The sequence below is a fragment of the Anabrus simplex genome, chromosome 2, assembly GCF_040414725.1.
Source record: "Anabrus simplex isolate iqAnaSimp1 chromosome 2, ASM4041472v1, whole genome shotgun sequence".
NCBI lineage: Eukaryota > Metazoa > Arthropoda > Insecta > Orthoptera > Tettigoniidae > Anabrus > Anabrus simplex.
Window position 1 is genome coordinate 873,396,575 of NC_090266.1, and position 18,437 is coordinate 873,415,011.

Consider the following 18,437-nt stretch of genomic DNA (forward strand, 5'->3'; position numbering starts at 1 on the left):
TTGTAGAAGGAAACATGTCATTCTTTGTATGTAAGTGTGTTTTTACAGGTATGTTTGTAGTGTTATAATTTACATTATATTTGCTGTGTGTTTGACAGACTGAAAAGCCTCTGTTACATTCTGTTATTTAACATGATTTGAAGTTGCAACTTCGTAATTCAAACTGCTTCATAGAAGTGAATATTTTGGTCATCATTCCTCATCCTCCAGTCAAAACCCCATAGGGGTGTACTGTTTGAAGACCACTTCTTATTTAAAATCTAAGACAGAGAATTTAGTGTGTACAGAGGGCAGCAACGATCTCTGAAAAACATTGAGATGAAACCTCCTTTATTATTTAGGTCTATTACATGCTTGTGGAAAGTGATTAGTAATTTGAGAGAGTTAAATTTTTAAATATTATACATTCACCGGTTGTAAGAATTCGTAGGTACGATTGATGGTATACAGTCTCAAAAAATGTTCATCCAGTTGTGTGTAAGTCCAAGACTATGTCAGTTAAACCCCTGAATTTTATAAATAACTTTCTTTGGCAATAAGGGAAAGGAGTCAGAAATTCAGTCGAGTACCTTGGCTGTTGTGGAGACTTAGTTTCACAACTTCAACAACTTCTACACAGCCCTATTCCTTATATGTAAAATATTTTGAATTGTAACATATTTGACACCTACAACATCTAAAGATCCTGTAAAATGTCAACTTCATACGTCAAACGATTTTGAGTGATGAATAATTTCGTCCTAAGTCGTCACCCGCCAGCCAGTACCTATTAGAAGCGCATTGCTTTAAGACCTTTTCTTGTTTAAAATCTAGAACATATAGGAGCGACCAGCATGTGAAATTCTAACCTCGTATGACAAACGGTTTTATAGAAATGCCATCAGAAATCACCGATAGTCAAAACCCTTTAAGGTTGTCTTGGTTTAAGACCACTTTTTAGTTAAAATGTAATGCACATAGGAGCAAATTTCATGTGAAGTTTCAACGTCGTATGTCAAGAGGTTTCTGGGAAATGACTTATTTTTTGTCACCAGGCCCCAAACTCCAGTCAAAACACCTTAGGAATATATTGCTTCAAGACCAATTCTAATTTAAAATCGAAGATACATAGTTCAAAAAAATTTGGGGAACATGCTTTGCAACATCTGTTATGTGTACGTTAATTTGGCAGATGGGGTTCCAATGGTCGTACAGCATACCTTGAGATCTTAGCTACTCAGGGTATGTCAAATCGAAGTTATATTCCATCTGTAGGCGTAGCCGTGCATTAAATTGTCAGGTGAACCCTCAAAACAAAGTGACTAGCGGTGCATCCGTGTGTTGTTGTGAGATGCACAGACTACTGCGGTCATTTGAGCACGTTGTATGTCAACCAAACCATCCCATGGGACATCTTAACGAGGTTCAAGACGCAAGGGCCGTCACTTTAATCCAGGAAAGATCTCAACGTCTCCCCGTCATTTATTTAACTCTTGTGGAATCTCTACAGTGAGACAGGCTAGTTCACATTGAGTGTTGGACAAGGTTGTGGACGCATGGCAACCCCACATGATGATCGATATCTGATCATCTGTGCGTTGCGGCGTCGTTCAGCAACTGCCAGAGAACTGCAACAAGATCTCAGGAAAGTCACTAGAGTTACGGTGTCTGACCAGACAGTAAGAACAGGTTGGAAGAAGTGTCCTTACGACTCAGACGTCCTGTACGAGTGCCCCGTTTAACGCAGCAACATCGCGCAGCTCTCCTTCTGTTTGCCCGTACCCACGTCAACTGGCAACTTCGCCAATGGAGACCTGTGTTGTTCACAGACGAGTTCAGATTTCCCCTGACACAGCGTTATAAGCGTCAACGTGTATGGAGACGCCGTGGGGAGCAATACATGCCAAATGCTGTCCAGGAAGGCGACCGAATCAGACAAGGTTCTGTGTTAGTGAGGGGTGGCATCAGTATTGATGACCGTAAGGATCTTGTCGTTGTCCGTGGTAATCTTACCGCTGCGGGGTACATCGAGCAAATACTGCTACAGCATGTTTTTGTTGCTGCATACGGTGTTGGCCCTGAATTCGTACTCGTGCACAATAACAGGGCTCATGTAGCGCGCATCACCAGAGCTGTCTTGCGAGAACTGGTCTTTCAATAGATGGAATGGTCAGCAGTGAGTCCCGACCATAAACCCATCGAACACGTGTGGGATAGGTTTGACAGAAGTGTTCGTAGGCGTCCTGTTCCACCACAGACTCTTCAAGACCTCGAACAGGCTCTCATTGGAGAACGGGACCTGATACCGCAACGTAACCTCCGTCGACATATACGGAACATGCCTCGTAGGTGCCAAGCTGCGATAAATGCTCGTGAAGGACGTACACCATACTGAAGCTCTCCAACTGTGATAAAAATCTACCCTGGAGAACTGTTATCACTTTGTTTTTGCCCCTGTTTGAACATTTCCGTTTGTGTTCTGAAAATGAACGTGAATCCATCGAGGTTCTTTTGTATACTTCAACGGTGAAAAATAAAGGTTTATTTGGAAATATACCTGGGTCTGACGTATTGCTTTTTGGAGCATGGCATACGTTCAAAACATGTTCCCCTAATTTTTTTGAGGTGAGTATATAGGATCAACAATCATGTGAAATTTCAACCCCATATGTCAAACGGTTTCAGAAAAATAAATATGTTTGTCATCGGACATTATTCTCAGTCAAGACCACTTAGGGGTGCGTTGTTTTAAGACCAATTTTTATAAAAAGCTAAGATATTGAGTAGTAACCACTGTGTGAAATTCCAACCTCGTATGTCAAGGAATTTCAGAGAAATTGATATTTTTGTAATCAGGCCTCAACCCCAACCCCAGTCAAAACCCCTCAGGGGTACATTGTTTTAAGATCAATTTTTATTAAAAATCTATTACATAAAGGACAACCATTTTATGAAATTTCAAGCCCACATGGGAAACGGTTGTGGAGAAATGAATATTTATGTTGTCAGCAACCATCCCTAGTCAAAAACCCTCAGGAGAGCATTATTTTAATAGACATATGGCAGGAGCCATCATGTTAAATTTCAACCTCATATGTCGAAAGGTTTCAGAGAAAGGAATATATTTGTATTAAACACTATTTTACCTTTAAGGGTTGAATTTATATCTAAAATTGTCTTATTTAACATCTAGTACTTAAAGCAGCAATCATTGAGTGCCATTGCAACTTTTTGTGGTCAACGGCTTAGGAGGAATGAATATCTTGGTCTTTAAGGTATCATCCCCGTTTCATCCCCTTAGGTGTGGCACTTTTTAAACCCTACCTTGGTGGATGCCAATTGCCTTTTAAATAGATATATAACCCATTTTTACTACTATAAAGTCTATTGTTTTAGAGATGTAAGTATCTTCATAAAAAGAATTACACTCCTTCACTTCTTTAAAACGCCCCCCCCCCCCCTCCCTCTGCCCCTTAGGTGGATTTTCGCATAACGGAACAACATGTTTCTTTAATTTTAAAGGAGATTCCAAATACCAGTTTTCCCGTCTGTAACATCTTCAGGTTTTGAGATATACTGTAGATTTATTCATTTAAAAAATTTACCCATATTTTCACTTCATTCTACCCCTTTAAGTGAATTTTACTAAAATATACGTGTTTCTTTATTTTTAAAACAGATTCCAAAAACCAATTTTCATGTCTGTAATATCTTCAGTTTTGTCATATGTGTGCATCCTCATAAAAGGAACTGAACCCTTCTGCAACTCTTTTCACCCCCGTTAAGAGGATTTTCAGAAAAAGGAAAAACACGTGTTTATTTTTAAAGGCCATTCCAAATACCAATACATTTATTTATTTATTTCTTAATCTGTTTACCCTCCAGGGTTGGCTCTTCCTTCGGACTCAGCGAGCGATCCCACCTCTACCGCCTCAAGGGCAGTGTCCTGAAGCGTGAGACATTGGGTCGGGGAATACAACTGGGAAGAATGGCCAGTACCTTGCCCAAGCGGCGTCACCTGCTATGCTGAACAGGGGCCTTGTGGGAGGATGGGAAGATTGGAAGGGATTGACAAGGAAGAGGGAAGAAGCGGCCGTGGCCTTAAGTTAGATACCATCCTGGCATTTGCCTAAAGGAGAAGTGGGAAACCACGGGAAACCATTTCGAGGATGGCTGATGTGGGAATCAAACACACCTCTACTCATTAGACCTCCCGAGGCTGAGTGGACCGCGTTCTATCCCTCGTACCACTTTTCAAACTTCATGGCAAAGCCGGAAATTGAACCCGGGCCTCCGGGGGGTGGCAGCTAATCACATTAACCACTACAGCACAGAGGCGGAAAATCCCAATTTGTACGTCTCTAAACTGTCAAGTTTTTGAGATACAGATATAGGGTGGGGTGGCCAATATCCGGACAGCTCCTATATCCGGACACTCCTAATGTCTATGTGGTTTATATTTGAAGTAAGAGTCAGATGTGTTTTAGAAACAGATAACTAGATGACAGCACCGTCTTGCAGCAGAGTGAAACGGTAGTGAATGGCAGGAGTCACGCGGTTCTTGCTCCAGACAATATGAAAAGAAACACGGGAAGACACGCCTCCTATACTTTTCCTTCACTGTATATTAATTCTGATCTTTCGTTTCACTTAAATTGAGAAAATTTACAACCTGACGGTAAATCTGTAGTATTGAAGATAAAATGTTAAACCACGCAATGTGTGGGTGGTAACATGTAGGCCACGGCACGTGTGATCATGGCGCGAAATTTGAATGATTGACAGACTTGTTCCTATTTCCGGACGCTCGATTGTTCCTAATTCAGAGCACCAAAACGTACCAACGATATATCCAAAGCTGGTTAAAGGTACATGTTAAAGAGACCACCGGCATATATATAGATAATTATTAAATATTATTACTATTTTGCGTTGATAACTTTGGTTCTCAAACTATCAGTTCTACTTATAGGTGTGTCCAAGATAAGGGGGTATGATTTTTTCTTCACATATCAGTACAGTAGGGTAGTGCTGTAGATACATTCTTAGAAGATGAAATTACTCAGTAAACGCAAGATACTACAGGCGTCTGACTGGTAGTCGCGGCAGCTTGCAGGTACGGCAGGAGTAACAGATATTGTACTCATTACAAACATTAGACGTGACAGAAAAATAAGATCCGTGTTCATTATTAAGCTGTTAACTGTGCAGTACTTATAGGAAATGTATAACTAGGCACAATAACTGTACTACCACTTCAAATCTCCACAACAGCACCTCAGATCGCAAGAGACACCGCGGACGGAACAGATGTTTATTGTCAGGCCTTGACACTTGAGATAGACACATGCGTGGCAGCAATGCTTACCTCTCGCACCCCTTACCCCGCAACCATACGACTTCTCTCACTTACTGCTTATTCGAATGCCAGGTGGAAAAAGGAAGATACAGTTACAGGGAAAACGCACCCTCAGAAGCAATTTCTCTAAAACCATTGTGTATTGACTTCATGATGACTGAACCCTTATCAGGTACCCATATCAGGCAATTTAGCACTTTTAACAGGACAGACTTGATATGAACCTTAGGGATGACCAGCTTAAGAGATAGAGGGGAAATGAGGCTCTACTTCAACCCCGTCCTGAAAAATTAAAAAATGATAATTACAATGCATGTTTATGTGTTTTAGTGATATTGACTGTGGGTTATGGATTCAGTCCGTCTTATGCCAGATATGGTTTCACGAAGTTTGTGTGGGAACATCATGTAAGCGTGATTTTGTGTGTGGCAAGTGCGTTGTAAAACAGTGTGAAATGTAAATAATAACGTACTGTGCATGTGTTAAGTTGAATAGTGGGTCACTTAACCGTCGTAACTGGCAAAAATATGATGTCCGGAAAATGGCACAGTATGTTTCAGTGATGTCCGGATTTAAGAGCACCGGTTCCTATTATCGGACGTTTGAAATTAATTTTTAAAATATTCTTTTTGTGTAAGTATGTAATATTATCTAAATATTATTAAACGCACCAGTATCATTAAATCATATTATTTCTTTCTTAATCTGTTTATCCTCCAGGGTTGGTTTTTTCCCTCGGACTCAGCGAGGGATCCCACCTCTACCACCTCAAGGGCAGTGTATTGGAGCGTGAGACTTTGGGTCGAGGGACACAACTGGGCAGGAGGACCACTACCTCGCCCAGGCGGCCTAACCTGCTCTGCTGAACAGGGGCCTTCTGGAGGGATGTGAAGTTTGGAAGGGACAGGCAAGAAAGAGGGAAGGAAGCGGCCGTGGCCTTAAGTTAGGTGCCATCCCGGCATTTGCCTGGAGGAAATGTGGGAAACCGCGGAAAACCACTTCGAGAATGGCTGAGGTGGCTCATTTGACAACCCGAGGCTGAGTGGACCCCGTTCCAGCCCTCGTACCACCTTTCAAATTTCATGGCAGAGCCGGGAATTAAACCCGCTCCTCCGCGGGTGGCAGCTAATTACGCTAACCGGTACACCACAGAGGCGGACGCAAATTATATGAAACTGTAAATATTTCAATGGTAGAAATATTCACTGTCCGCCTCTGTGGTGTAGTGGTTAGTGTGATTAGCTGTCACCCCCTGAGGACCGGGTTCGATTCTCGTCTCTTGCAGGAAATTAGAAAAGTGGTACGAGGACTGGAACGGGGTCCACTCAGTCTCAGGAGGTCAACTGAGTAGAGGTGGGTTCGATTCCCACCACAGCATCCTGAAAGTGGTTTTCCGTGGTTTCCCACTTCTCCTCCAGGCAAATGCCGGGATGGTACCTAACTTAAGGCCACGGTAGTTTCCTTCCCCCTTCCTTGTCTATCCCTTCCAATCTTCCCATCGCAAGGCCCCAGTTCAGCATAGCAAATGAGGTCGCCTTGGCGAGGTTCTGGTCATCCTCCCCAGTTGTCTCCCCTGACCCAAAATCTCCAACCGCGGAGGGAAAAAATATTAAGTAAGTAAGTAAGTAAGTTACGTAACCAGGTTGGATTACGACGTGGTGGTCTGTAGATAGGAAGCAGTGTACCCTCCATATTCAGAGTTTACAGTGTTCATTTAACTTTTTACCATTACGGAGCACGTGACATACATTTTAATTCGACAGCACTTTCTCCATAAATGAGTAACAATTAAAGGTACTCTTCTTCTTAATTTGTTAACAATCCAGGGTTGGTTTTTCCCTCGAACTCAGGGAGGGATTCCACCTCTACTGCCTCAAATGCAAAGTCCTGGAACTGGAGATTTTGGGCCGGGGAGACAACTGGGGAGGAGGACCAGTACCTCGCATAGGCAGTCTCACCTGCTATGCAGAACAGGGGCCTTCTGAGGGGATGGTAAGATTGAAAGGGATAGACAAGGAAGAGGGAAGGAAGCGGACGTGGCCTTAAGTTAGGTAACATCCCGGCATTTGCCTGGAAAAAATGAAATGGCGTATGGCTTTTAGTGCCGGGAGTGTCCGAGGACATGTTCGGCTCGCCAGATGCAGGGTTTATGATTTGACTCCCGTAGGTGACCTGCGCGTCGTGATGAGGATGAAATGATGATGAAGACGACACTTACACTCAGCCCCCGTGTCGGCGAGATTAACCAATTATGGTTAAAATTCCCAACCCTGCAGGAATCGAACCCGGGATCCCTGTGACCAAAGGCCAGCATGCTAACCATTTAGCCACGGAGCCGGACATTTGCCTGGAGGAAAAGTGGCAAACCACGGAAAACAACTTCCAGGATGGTTGAGGTGGGAATCGAACCCACCTCTACTCAGTTGACCTCCCGATACTCAGCGGACCCCGTTCCAGCCCTCGTAACCCTTTTCAAATGACGTGACAGAGCCGGGAATCGAACGCGGGTCTCCGTGGATGGCAGCTAATCACACTAACCACTACACCACAGAGGCGGCTTCATAGGAATACATTGTGAGAAAATGAGTAAACTCTGTGATGTGACCTCGTAGGAGTGGATTATTATTTGCGTGCGTTGAATTCGATAGGTTGTGGATTTGAATCCCATGCTGGCCGTCATGAATAAGGTTTCCTTCCATCGGTTTCCCATTTTCACAACCAGGCGAATGCTGCGACGGTACCTTTATAAAATACCAAGGCCGATTCCCTTCCCAATCCTTCCCCCACCTATCTTTGGGAGGGGCTGCCTGACCGAGGCGGTAAACGCGTGCTCGGTTCGCCTGGAAGGACGTGGGTTCGAATCCCCGTCAGGAAGTCGTAAAATTTAAGAAACCAGATTTCCACTTCCGGAGGTGCATATGGCCCTGAGGTTCACTCAGCCTACACCAAAAATGAGTACCAGGTTAATTCTTGGGGGCAAAGGCGGCCGGGCGTAGAGCTAACCACTCTACCCCATCAAGTGCCGAGGTTAAGGATAGTCGAAGCCTTTACCTTCAACCCCTCCAAGGGTCTTCATGGCCTGTACGGAGATGACTTTGCTTTTTTACCTATCCTTAGGGAATATATGCCAAATCAGAGAGCACCCCTTAAAACCAATAGCAAAAAATATTATTGTCGTATTCCCGATAAAATGGTGCACCTCCGTCATTTAAATAGTATGCTCTATGCCGGATTCGAACCACTACTTTGCCGACGCACACATATCTTGCGTTCCAACACTTAACCGACTCAGCCGCGAAAACAACATATATTATGCTTGCTAGAAATTTAGTACTTAAATACGGCCGTTCCACCTCGAAAGATAATATGCGTGTCAAAAACTTCAGTGAAGTCACATTACAGTGAAGTTACATTACAGAGCACATGGCATAACCTATTAATTAGATCGTATTACGGGTATCTGTGTTATTTCAAGGCGCAATAAATCACGTGTTTGCAGAATGGTCCTTAGTATTAGTATTTAGGCTGAGTGGAATCCGTTCCAGCCCTCGTATCACTTTTTCAAATTTAGTGGCAGAGCCGGGAATCGAACCCAGGCTTCCGGAGATAGATCGCAATACACCCAGCACTACATTATTCTTCATCATCATCATCATCTGTTTACCCTCCAGGTTCGGTTTTTCCCTCGGACTCAGCGAGGGATCCCACCTCTACCGCCGCAAGGGCAGTGTCCTGGAGCTTCAGACTCTTGGTCGGGGGATACAACTGGGGAGTATGACCAGTACCTCGCCCAGGCGGCCTCACCTGCTATGCTGAACAGGGGCCTTGTGGAGGGATGGGAAGATTGGAAGGGATAGGCAAGGAAGAGGGAAGGAAGCGGCCGTGGCCTTAAGTTAGGTACCATCCCGGCATTCGCCTGGAGGAGAAGTGGGAAACCACGGAAAACCACTTTCAGGATGGCTGAGGTGGGAATCGAAGCCACCTCTACTCAGTTGACCTCCCGAGGCTGAGTGGACCCCGTTCCAGCCCTCGTACCACTTTTCAAATTTTCGTGGCAGAGCCGGGAATCGAACCCGGGCCTCCGGGGGTGGCAGCTAATCACGCTAACCACTACACCACAGAGGCGGACACTACATTATTCTTGATTATGGTAAATACGTACATTTCGTTTTTACATCGAAATTTACAACTCATTACACTAAGTACAATACTACTTTCCTATCAAAATGAATGTTTCTCGCTGAATAAATGAATGAATGAATGCTATTGTGAACAGCGAAGATAATTATTCAGTCTAATTGAGTCACCTGAACGTTGTGTATTATTTTCTTGTTTTCAGTATAAGAAAACTTCCTATAACATAACACTACTTGTTTTGCATAAGATCCTAGAGTTCACCAAATCCAGCAATTTCTATTTTAAGTAGCCTTGTATTACAAATGCTTTACTTATTCTACACTGTGATAGATTCAGTTATCTAGGGCTTTCAATAAACATCATCTACAAGCACTATCTTCACCTAGAGAAATAATAATAATTTCGTGTGGCTATTTCTAGCCGAGTGCAGCCCTTGTAACGCAGACCCTCCGATGAGGGTGGGTGGCATCTGCCGTGTGTAGGTAACTGCGTGTTATTGTGGTGGAGGATAGTGTTATATGTGGTGTGTGAATTGCAGGGATGTTGGGGACATCACAAACACCCAGCCCCCGGACCATTGGAATTAACCAATGAAGGTTAAAATCCCCGACCCGGCCGGGAATCGAACCCGGGACCCTCTGAACCGAAGGCCAGTACGCTGACCATTCAGCCAACGAGTCGGACACCTAGAGAAATAAGCCAATTACAACAGTATTTCACGTGCAAGCAAAATGATTGAAGTACAAACTTCAGACATTGAAATTAATTCCATCTTGTAGTCATACTTACATGGTAGACAGCGTGTGGTATTATACTTTGCAAAGTAAGGCTGACAGCTGCATATGCCATGAGAGCAGCGACTGTGTGGCACGATAGAGGCACATTCGCGATCGCTATTACATTTCGATCCCAGATGCCCCGCAATGGTCTCGCAGCAAGCAAGAGCACACGCTACCTGAAAGATGACAGAAACATGACTAAGTAAGCACTTGAAAAAATGTGAAAATATATATCATATTTCAGAATTAAACTCTGAAGAGGTGAAAAGAGATGAAAGTGTGCAGTGTGCTGATTATTAATTTACGAAAAGAGAACAAGCAAACGGCTATATAATTTACTGTCATTGCCAGCAATAAAGTGGACAAGTGAAAATATGCGTACTGTGGCAAGAAAATTTGGCTTAGAAGTTTTGCGGAAGGTGTCTTAAGATCAAGTTACTATGTTCAGAATTAATAACATAACAGACAAAGGTAATATTCAATCTCAAGATAAATGGTAATAATTTTCTGATTCTCAGCTTCGTTTACATACAAGGGATACCTTATTTGTACACGTTAATTTATATGTCTGGGGTCAGTTATTGTTGCTTCAAATCTGGGGGACTGTAACTTTCGGTGGCCTTCTAGAACGCTTTTCCCTTCATGCACTCCGTTATTTACAGGAAGGATTTCGGACTTCGTAATAATTGGGCATCTTTCTCACACCTAGACCAGAATAATTACATGAATAATGTTGTTATTTGTTTAACTACCCTTCAAATGCTATACATTTTAAGAGACATCAAGATTTCACAATTTTGTTCCCTAGAGTTATTTCACGTATTGAAGGCTAGATTCACGATTAATGGCATTTAAACTCCCTCAAGTACCACACATTTCATCCAGAAAGGAACCGATTACCATGGAAAGAAAGGAGAACCTGGTAACCGACCGTGCTACTAAATCTGGCCAAACATTATTACAGTTGCATACGTCGATGCAGTGGCCTTACTGGGATAGAAAGTTGTAATATTTCAAAAATCACAAGTAAGCCGGGTGTCAGGTAGTAAGAGATTTCTAAACAAGAAATGTCCAAAATAAAAATACATATCCGGATACTTTTATAATTTATAGCCTCAGACCAACGTCACTGATTTGGAAATCCATAACCAATGGTAGTTCTTACCACACCCTGATCATGAAAAAATGCAAATCCTTTTCCTGAATTAAGGCATACATTTTCAATGTATCGAACGAATATAATTTAGGTAAAACTATACTAAACATGTGAAAATTCAGAGAAGTTCCCACAGGTTAGCGTTCCACTGCCTTGGTGAAGATCAAGTTACTATTTTCAGAAGTAATATAGTACACTTTCCCAATCTTCAACTGTGTTGATTTGTCTCTTCAATTTCTGGTGTAGTGCAGTACGTTAGTTAGTTCATTTATTAGTTAGTTCTAGTTAGTTAATTAATTATGAAAGATTTTAATGTCAAAGGAAGACAACAGAAGATCAGCAGATTCTTCAAACCAGTGAGCGTGTCAAGTGTGGTCAGTGAAGGTGTGTCTTGATTGCCATTTCCTAATTCCGTACTGCATTAGTTATTCTGTATTTTGTAGGGCCTAATACTATATTACATTGTATGCTGTATACTAAAACCTTCGTATTTTTAAGTTTAAAATACTGTACTGTACACGTTCTCTTTACTGAACACAGTGTTTAAATATATACCATGGCTCATTTAATAAGTCATTGTTTAATCCGGACAATTTAGAGCCCCAATTAGTTCGGATTAATGGGGTTTTATTGTAATTGCATAGAAAGTGATATTTATTTTCATCACTGAATTTCTATCACACTACGCACGGTAGTTCAGACAATGGTGGAGCTCTTGTTTGGACGTGATAAGCTGAAATTCTGCTCCCGAACATTTCAACGCCTATATCATTCGTTTCTGATGCGTAGATATTTATATCTTTCTCACTCATCTTATATTTTTGGATTAATTTATTAAGTTTTTGTTCCTTTTAACTCTGCATACCCGAAGGGGAGTTACTTATGATTACATCGTTTTAACGCTACAGTAATACAACATGAATTATATGAAATAATGTCTCTAAAACTTTCGTCCATCATGATATGTGCAGATATGTGGGCACTCTGAGAATTGCTGGAATAAACAGTAGATTAGAAGGTACTAAGTATCCCTCAAAAGAACTTTCCACCTGTATGTCACTCTTGCGAACCATATGACGTTGCCGCAGTGGGGAGGTTTGCGCTCCCCAATGAAACAGATAGCCGAGTCGTAGATGCAACCATATCGGATGGGTATCTGTCGAGAGACTAGACTAACGAAAGGTTCATCGAAAGGGGGTAGCAAGGTTATGGACGTCGCAAGAACGGCAGTCTGGATTATTGACTGATATGGCCTTGTAATAACATTTAACATTATTAACTGAGTTGATAGTGCTACACGGTTGAAAGCAACGGGAAACTACAGCCGTAACTAACTCCCGAGGACATGAATCTCTCTCTGTATGGATGAATGATGTACTGATGACGGCTTTATTCAGCGTAGAACATTCCGGAGGTGAAATAGTCCGCTATTCAGATCTCCGGGTGGGTACCATACGAAAGGGGGCAAACATCAGGAAGATGAATACTAACATTTAGCGAGTCGGAGAGTGGAATTTTAGAAGTTTGAATCGCTGTGGTAGGTTAGATAATCTGAAAAAGAAGATGGATATATTTAATGTAGATAAGTGAAGTACGTTGGAAGGAAGAACAGGATTTTTGGTCAGGCTACTACAGAATTATCTGCACAAAATCAAACATGGGAAATGCAGGAGTTGGTTTAATAATGAATAAAAATATAGGGCAGCGGATAAACTATGAAAACCAGAAAATTGAACGAATTATTGTTGTCAATATAGATACCAAGCCATGCCACTACAATAGGGTAGGTTCATTTATGCCTGCTAGTTCATCACACGGGGAGGTATACATAGAAATTTTAATATAATATGGAAAAGGAGACAGAAATCTTATTGCGATGGGAGACTGGAATGCAGTGGTAGGCCAAGGAAAAGAACGTAATGTCGTAGAAGAATTCGCACTGGGGCGAAGGAATGTAAGCGGAAGTCGGCTAGTTGAATTCTGCACCGATCATAATTTAGTCCTTGCTAATACTTGGTTCAAACACCACAAACGACGACTGTATATGTGGACGAGACCTGGATACACAGGAAGAATAGACGTCATTATGATTAGGCAGAGATTCAAAACCAATGTAAGATTGCAAGAAGTTCCCAGGGCAGACGTGGGCTCTCACCACAACGTCACGAAATGTCATTTGAAGTTTAAGAAATTGAAGAAAGGAAACAATGCAAGAAGATGTACACTAGATAGGTTGAAAAAAGAGTGTGAAGGATTATTCCAAGGAACATGTTGCACAAAGAAGAAATGAAAAGGCTGAAGGAAACACAATAGATGAAGAGTGGAGAGTCGTGAAGACAGAGGTCAGTAGGATTGCTGAAGAAAAGTTAAGAAGAAAGGTAAGATCAAGTAAGAATCTCACTGATTCTCCCGAAATACATTAGAATTGATTGATGAACGGTGAAAATACAAGAATGCAAAAAGAGAGGAGGCAGAAAAGTAGATAGGAAGTGTAGGACAGCTAAGGCTGAAAGAGAAGTGCAAGGATTTTGAAGATTGTATGATGGTAGGTAAGTAGATGCTGCATAAGAGAAAATGAAGGAAGCCTTTGGAGAAAGGAAAACTAGGTGTATGAAAATTAAGAACTCAGGTGGGAAACTTCTTCCAGGGTAGAAAAACAAGGCAGAAAAATGGCAGGAACATTTTACACGATTGTATCAAGGGAAAGAAGTACAAAATAAGGTTCTGGAACAAGAAGAGTCTGTTGATGCTGATAAAATGGCAGACCCAATTTTGAGGGCAGAATTTTACAGAGATTTTAAAGACATAAATAGAAACAAGGCACTTGGAATTGATGACATGCCCTCAGAATTACTGCCTGACTTAGGAGAAACCAGCATGGCGAGCTTATGCCATTTAGTGTGCAAGATATATGACACAAGGGAAGTGCAACCTGATTTTAGACAGAATGTTGTCATACCTATTCCTAAGAAAGCGCGCGCCCACAAATGTTAAAAACTACCGCACCATAAGTTTAGTATCACATGCTTGCAAAATTTTAACTCGCATTATTTGCAGAAGAATGGGACAAGTTGAAACTGTTTTAGGAGAAGATCAGTTTAGCTTCAGAAGATATGTATGAACACGTGAAGCAATCCTGACTTAAAGACTGGTCTTGGAGGATCAAAATAAGGAAAAAAAGAAAACAAGCCCACGTACATGGCATTCGTAGATCTAGAATGGACCAAAGTATGTTGAATGGACCAAAGTATTTGAGATTCTGAAGGGGATGAGATCAGATACCGAGAAAGAAGTATTATCTACAATCTGTACCAAAATCAGTCTGAAGTGATAAGAAACGACGGCTATGGAAAAGAAGCATCAATCCAGAAAGGAGTGAGGCAAGGCTGAAATTTTTCACTTCTCCTTTTCAATGTTTATATAGAACAAGCGGTAAAGGAAATCTAAGAGGAATTTGGAAAAGGAATTACAATCCAAAGAGAGGAAATCCAAAGTCAGAGATTTGCCGATGATATTGTTATTTTATCTGAGTCTGCAGAAGATCTGCAGAAATTGCTGAATGGTATGGACACAGTCTTAAGAAGGATTACAAGATTAAAATAAATAAATTCAAAAGAAAAGTAATAGAGTGCAGTCGAATGAAGTTAGGGAATGCAGGAAATGTAATATTAGGGAATGAGGTATTAAAAGAAGTAGATGAATATTGTTTCTTGGGTGGTAGAATACTTAATGGCAGAAGTAAGGAGGACATAAAATGTAGACTAGCACAAGCAAGGAAGAAAGGAAATGTGTTCACTTGGAACACTGATATGACAATTAGATAGACTTCCGTCTGGAGCGTGGCATTTTATGAAAGTGAAACGTGGATAATAACTTGCTCAGAAAGAAAGAGAATATAAACATTTAAAATGTTGTGTTACAGATGAATGCTAAAGGTGAGATGGGAAGATCGAATCACAAATGTAGGGATACTGAATTGAACTAGTGGGAGGAGAAAATTTGGCGAAATTTGACCAGAATAAGCGATATAATGATAAGACACACCTTAAGACACCAAGAGCTTGGTCAGTTCTTTTCTGAGGGAAGTGTAGGCGGTAGATATGACAGGGTTAAACCTAGGCATGAATACGACAAACGGATTAGAATGGATGCAGAATGTACTAGTTAAGTAGAATGACACACAGGATTGAGAGCTGCATCAAACCAGTCTATGGACTGATGAACCAAACATCAACATACAATATCATGATCTGATTGAATCCATATCATATATTACAGGACGTAGGTGGTAAATATATTAAATTTGGAGTAATTGTTATATTTATTTCTGTGTAAAGTCTATTAATGTCATTTTATACTTTTATATTAATGAAATAACAGCATATCAGGCATACGAAAATGTAATTGATTCTCTCGGTTTATTACATTTCCGCTGCTACTACTATTAATAATAATAATATTTGAACGTGGATCCAACTTGATGGATGTATCCCATAATTAAACATTCTTCTTCCTTCATTTTCTATCCAACATGGTCCATGGCTTAAGATGTTCATGAAATACACTGCAAAGATGAGCCAAGCGAACAGCATCCCAATTTCATGGCTTTCAACGAAAGTAAATGGAAGCCCACTGGTTGTCTTGGCATCATACGGTGGCTAGAAATATCTTGAATATTTGCTTCCAGTACATGTCTATCATTCGATCTACCGGTATGCTATTCCAGTAGTATATTTACTTGTACCTACTTGGATCTGAGAAAAATAATGGACCAAGGAGCCCGAATAACTGAAAACAATTATGATTTCATTTCCTCACTTGGGGGAGTGTGGAGAAATTCTGGTTAATTTACTCAGAATAACCACTGAAATAACCGGGTTTGTATCTTGAATATCTGACAGTCACAATTCTCCATTCAGCCCGTTTGAATCCAAACTACTCTAGGTGGTAGCACTGCAATGGTCAATTTTGTTGAGAGGAACTGATAGTTGGGCGTAGAATCCTAACATAACGGTCATTATTCATGAGACATATCAGTAGATTTAATGGTAAGTTTTTGGATTCCAGTTAGAGCATAATGGTAATATTATTATGACAGTAAGAACGTAAAAGTGGATATTGGTGGCTACACGTGTTTAGAAAAGATCCTTACAAATTTTGGGTGAGTTTACATTCCTGCCACATCAGAAGTTTATTTTTGTTACATGACAAGTTACTTGCCCCTTGTTTTTATAAAATATTAAATAGTAATCAAACGGGTTATCAGGCCGTAGCTCTTACTTTTCGTAAATATATTTTTATATTATTTTATTTTGCTTTACGTCCCACCTACACAGATAAGTCTGATGGCAACAATGGGGAAGGAAAGGTATAGGAGTGGGAAGGAAGTGGCCGTGGCCTTAACTGAGGTACAGTCCCAGTATTTGGCTGGTGTGAAAATGGGAAACCACAGAAAACCAACTTCAGAGCTGCCAAAATTAGGATTCGAACCAACCATCTCCCGATCTCGGGCTCAAAGCTGTGAACCCTATCCGCACGACCAACTAGCTCGGTTTTATGTGATGTATGGATTATGTTATAGCATGTGAATTGATATTAAATGTGTCGACATAGAAAGGTTCAAACAGCAGTTAGTGCAGAAAGTATCTGTTTAGTTCGTAGTGTGAACTATTGACGTACAAGCAGACCGGCAATGAAACACCCTAATGGACTTAAAACATTATGGATTTCTTACAAGGTAAAACTTAAAAGTTCCGATATTCCTTGAGAGATTTTGTCTTTTCTATCGTGCACGACTTTGTTATAAGTAAAATGAAAGTTGTTATTAAGCGAGTAAATTAAGAGGTACTCCGAGATCGAAATGAAGTGGATCCTAGCAACAGGCTTTAATGAGCGAATAAAATTTACGAGAAATGTTTACTATAGAAAATTAACTAGAAATTCCACCATAACCTGGTTTTTTTTCTATTTGCTTTACGTCGCTCGCACCGACACAGATAGGTCTTATGGCGACGATGGGATAGGAAAGGCCTAGGAATGGGAAGGAAGCGGCCGTGGCCTTCATTAAGGTACAGCCCCAGCATTTGCCTGGTGTGAACATGGGAAACCACGGAAAATCATCTTCAGAGCTGCCGACAGTGGGGTTCGAACCCACTATCTCCCGAATACTGGATACTGGCCGCACTTAAGCGACTTCAGCTATCGAGCTCGGTTAACCTGGGTTTAAATAGCTTAACCTCTAGATTCGAGTTCTCTATTGTTAGCGACTCTTTGGCGATACCAGAGATGACTTACGATGACGAGTTCTGTGTAATTATGATTCCTCAAGACGCATTGTTAAGGTGGTTGAAATGTTTCAATACAAAAACGAATTTCCTAGCTTTTATACCTTTTCAGCGAGTTTGAAGTGCATATGTTAAATGGTTTGTTTAAAACAGCAAACTGAACAGCATCAGCAAATATTTGCTCTGCGTCCTAGGTAAAGCAGCCAAGCAGTTCATTGATCTATATGTGTACACAGAGATGTCCAGGAAATGAAGTACTTGTGCAAATAATTCTCTGTCGTGTTGGTTCCTTGAGAAGATATACTTCATCTTCTGCAAGTCACTTCTTGGAGATATTCTGTCAGTTCGCCATCAGTGGAGTAGGGAGCTATAGACATAACTCCTAACTTTACTAAGAGGGAAGGCAAGTAATTTTGAACCCTTTCATGTAAATATTGCTATCAAAATAATACGTAAACTTCTTCACCAGCACTTGACCTCATACTTGATCACCGTAAAATTTGATGATGGAAGTATTATTGTATATTCTTTCAGCTTTCTAGTCGAGTTTGTACATATTTTTAAACTTTGAGTATCTTTGGAGGTTGACAGGTGCATTTACAAGGAAGGGGGTATTTAAAATAGAATAATTTCTAATAAATAATTCAATTGTTATAGGTAAAAACTGCTCTGATTCGTCACGGAAAGTTAAAATATCGCATGTAGTTACGTTTCAGGCGAAGTTAGGTTTAGACTTATGAATA

At 41.0% G+C, this 18,437-nt stretch overlaps 1 protein-coding gene across 1 annotated transcript in view; it reads right to left on the reverse strand.

Annotated features, from left to right (window-relative positions):
- ImpE1 (Ecdysone-inducible gene E1) overlaps positions 1-18,437 on the reverse strand; it is a 202,999-nt gene that overhangs the window by 132,666 nt on the left and 51,896 nt on the right. Inside the window, exon 2 of the mRNA XM_067139507.2 lies at positions 10,265-10,430. Coding sequence (XP_066995608.2) covers positions 10,265-10,430 — 166 coding nt within the window. The remainder of the gene's footprint in view (positions 1-10,264; positions 10,431-18,437) is intronic.